Consider the following 3251-nt stretch of genomic DNA (forward strand, 5'->3'; position numbering starts at 1 on the left):
AGAACAGTCCTGCTCCCCCCAGGGGCTGTCATTCCACTCCGTTGTCTTTCATTCTAGTCACAGAACACATCCGCTACCCCCAGGGGCTGTCATTCCACTCCGTGGTCTCTCATTCCAGTCCCTGAACACTCCTGCTACTCTGGGGCCAATTTGAAGAACAGCAAATTCTTGGTGTGTGTGTTTGGGGGGAGATTTTGAATGGGAAAGGAGTGGTTAGTCATTTTGTCACTATCTCTGCCGTTTCTCTACTCCAGTTAGCACTTTATGCACCTTCCCCCCCCACACACACACACACACTTTAAACTGCATATTTCTGTACTTTTTGACCTAGCACATATGTAGAAAAAACTGCAGGGAGGAAAAAAAATTAAGGGAGAACTGGCAAGCGAGGAAATGGTTGTGATGCACCTACTCTCTTCCCTTTTTCCCCTCCAAAACTCCACTTTAAAGCTACTTCTCTTTTTTTAAAACAGAAATTTTGGCCAGGGAAAGGTGGGGGGTGGCTGCAGGCCTCTGGACAGGTGCTCTCTCTCTCCCTCCCCACGGGCTCACCCTTTCCATGGTGCCCTGCTATGGAGGGCAGCCACAGGAGCCAGGGAGGAGGAAGGGGATGGGACCAGACTACGGGGCAGGGCGCATGGGGGGGCCATGGCGAGCGGCGACTCCCAGCAGATTTGGAGTGGGGGTGGGGGTGGGTGAGGGAAGGTGACCTGACAGCAGCATCCCTCCCAGATTGGTTGCTGGGAGCAGGGGGTGGGGCTTGCTGCATGTGCCCGCCCCCTTGGCTCTTTACTGCCGGAGTGCCGCTCCTGTGCGCTCCTGCAGGAAATGACCCCTGGACAAAACTAAATAACAAGCTAAGGTTATAAGGTCAACAGTTGTTTTGATTTAATGAAGGGAGGGAAAGGAAAGCAAAATAATAAATATGTCAAAATGGGGGATAAATGTGTAACGGCATCTTTTCTAATTGTGGGAAGTAAGCTGAGACTCCCCAGTTGTGGAACTGGTATGAGCTTTCATGAGTCACTGCTCACTTCTTCAGAACGCTCACCCCCTGCTGCCACAAATTTTGTAAGTCTCTAAGGTGCTACGGGACTCTTCCTCTTTTCTGCTGCTACAGACAGACTCACACGGCCACCCATCTTGATCTACCTTTTTTGAAAAGTTTATTTTTCCATCCTTGCTTTCCCTCTCACCTCAAGTTCTGGGACTGGGTTTCTGACAATCGACCACTTGCAGGGTTTTGATCCTTAGTCTTCCTGAAGCCTTCATAAATAATTACTGGCCCCGGTCACACGGCAAAGTTGCCGCGGGAGAGGCACGGAAGGTGGGCGGATTATCCGAGCGAGATCACACCCCAACATCTGGGAAGTGGAGCGCACCCGTGGCTTACCGCCGACAATGCGTATTTAAAACGTTTGCCACGGGCTGCCTCCAGACGCCCATGGTGTGATCGTGCCGGCGCGCGGCATTCTCCTCCGGTACCCGTGCTGTGCTGCCAGCGTCTGATTGCATAATCGCGGATCAAACTGTGCTGGGGCAATACTGTAGAACAAGGATGATTTCACAGGAACGGCTTCATCATGTGCGATGGGATTAATCGCGGTTTACTTGTGACACTTCTGCATTACTGTAGAACAAGGATGATTTCACAGGAATGGCTTCATCATGTGTGATGGGATTAATTGTGACACTTCTGCACTGAAGAAATAGTTTGCTTGCTTTGTGTGTGTTGTGTTGTGTGTGAAATGCTGTCAAGTTGCTTCCAACTTATGGCAACGCTGTGAATTAATGTCCTCCAAAACATCCTCTCAGTAACAGCCTTGTTCAGACCTTGCAGACTGAGGGCCTTTATGGCTCCCTTGACTGAGTCCATCCTTCCCATGTTGGGTCTTTCCTCTTTTCCTGCTGCCTTCCACTTTTCCTAGCATTATTGTCTTTTCCAGTCACTCTTGCCTTCTCACAATGTGACCAAAGTACAATAGCCTCAGTTGAGTCACTTTAGCTTCTACGGAGAGTTAAGGATTGATTTGATCTAGAACTCACTTATTCGTCTTTTTGGTGGTCCACGGTATCTGTAAAGCTCTCCTCCCCAACACCACATTTCAAATTAGACAGACAGACAGACAGACAGACGATAGATAGATAGATAGATAGATAGATAGATAGATAGATAGATAGATAGATAATAATTATGATAGATGATGGATGGATGGATGAATGGATGATGGTAGATGATGGATAGATGGATGATACATAGATTGATAGATGATAGATGGATAGACAGACAGATGATAACAGATAGATGATAGTTGGATGGATGTATAGATAGATAGTTATAAAATGTACCGAAACACACTATTTGATAATAACCACAAATTACTGCCCATCGCTTTAGGTCTGTAAGAACTCCTGACCTCCGAAGCTGGTCTATCAAGTTGCCCTGGCGACAAGCAAAGGAATCACATCCCAATCCGAAGATCACCTTTTACACTTTCAGCTCCTCACTCCTAAGCCTCAGTCGCTCCGGATTGGATGCTCTGCGACCACACTCCACCAGCCCCAGCTGCACGACTGTCCTTGACGAACCTTTGGCTTCCCTCCGGTTTACCGACGGAGTCCTCCTTTCGTGACGGAAGGCCGACGCGACCGGCGGCCGACAGTTTCGAAGATCGCGACATCGAGACTGGATCTTTTGGGAGCAGAGTTACAGAACGACTCAATCCCCCCCCCCTTTTCTCTGTTGACTTGTTGCTATTCAAATGTTTTAAACAAAATTGTCTGTGGGTTAGTATTTGTATATGTATGAGTGTATGTATATGTATATATATTTATATAGAGAGAAGAGATATACAATAGGATTAGCTTTTGTATGGCACTAGGTTTGTGGTCAAGGAGTGGGGCAGGGTAGCACAGAGGCGTGGCGACAGATACCTGGTTAACAGCTAAACCCGTTGTGTAGGCTGCGTATGCAACGGTTTAACCAAAAGAGGAGCGCGTACCAGGATAGCACCGTGAGAAAAAGCCACCTTTGTGGCATGCGTTTTTCTCTGGCGAGTTTTCTAACCCTTGGTATAAATCGGTCATCAGGCGGTTGTTTTGTTTTGCTTTCCTCTCCCCCACCCCACCCCTCCCTTTCCTGTTTAAGAACTATTTTCTTTGAAAGGCCTGTGGATGGTCAACAAAAGGAACACTTGCCCTGTCGCGGGGGGGGGGGGGGGGAGGGAACAAAAAGGGCCTTTCGTTTTTTT

The 3251-nt window shown here is 48.1% G+C and overlaps 1 protein-coding gene across 1 annotated transcript in view; it reads left to right on the forward strand.

The window, feature by feature from the left end:
• LOC107114848 (cadherin-13-like) overlaps positions 1-3216 on the forward strand; it is a gene marked incomplete at its 5' end in the record, with an annotated part of 62617 nt that extends 59401 nt beyond the window's left edge. Inside the window, one exon of the mRNA XM_015416446.1 lies at positions 2399-3216. Within this exon, the coding sequence (XP_015271932.1) occupies positions 2399-2406 (8 nt within the window). The remainder of the gene's footprint in view (positions 1-2398) is intronic.
• Between the last annotated feature and the right edge of the window lie 35 nt (positions 3217-3251).

The sequence above is a fragment of the Gekko japonicus genome, unplaced genomic scaffold (genome assembly GCF_001447785.1).
Source record: "Gekko japonicus isolate JY-2015 unplaced genomic scaffold, Gekko_japonicus_V1.1 scaffold2036, whole genome shotgun sequence".
NCBI classification, from domain to species: Eukaryota; Metazoa; Chordata; class Lepidosauria; order Squamata; family Gekkonidae; genus Gekko; species Gekko japonicus.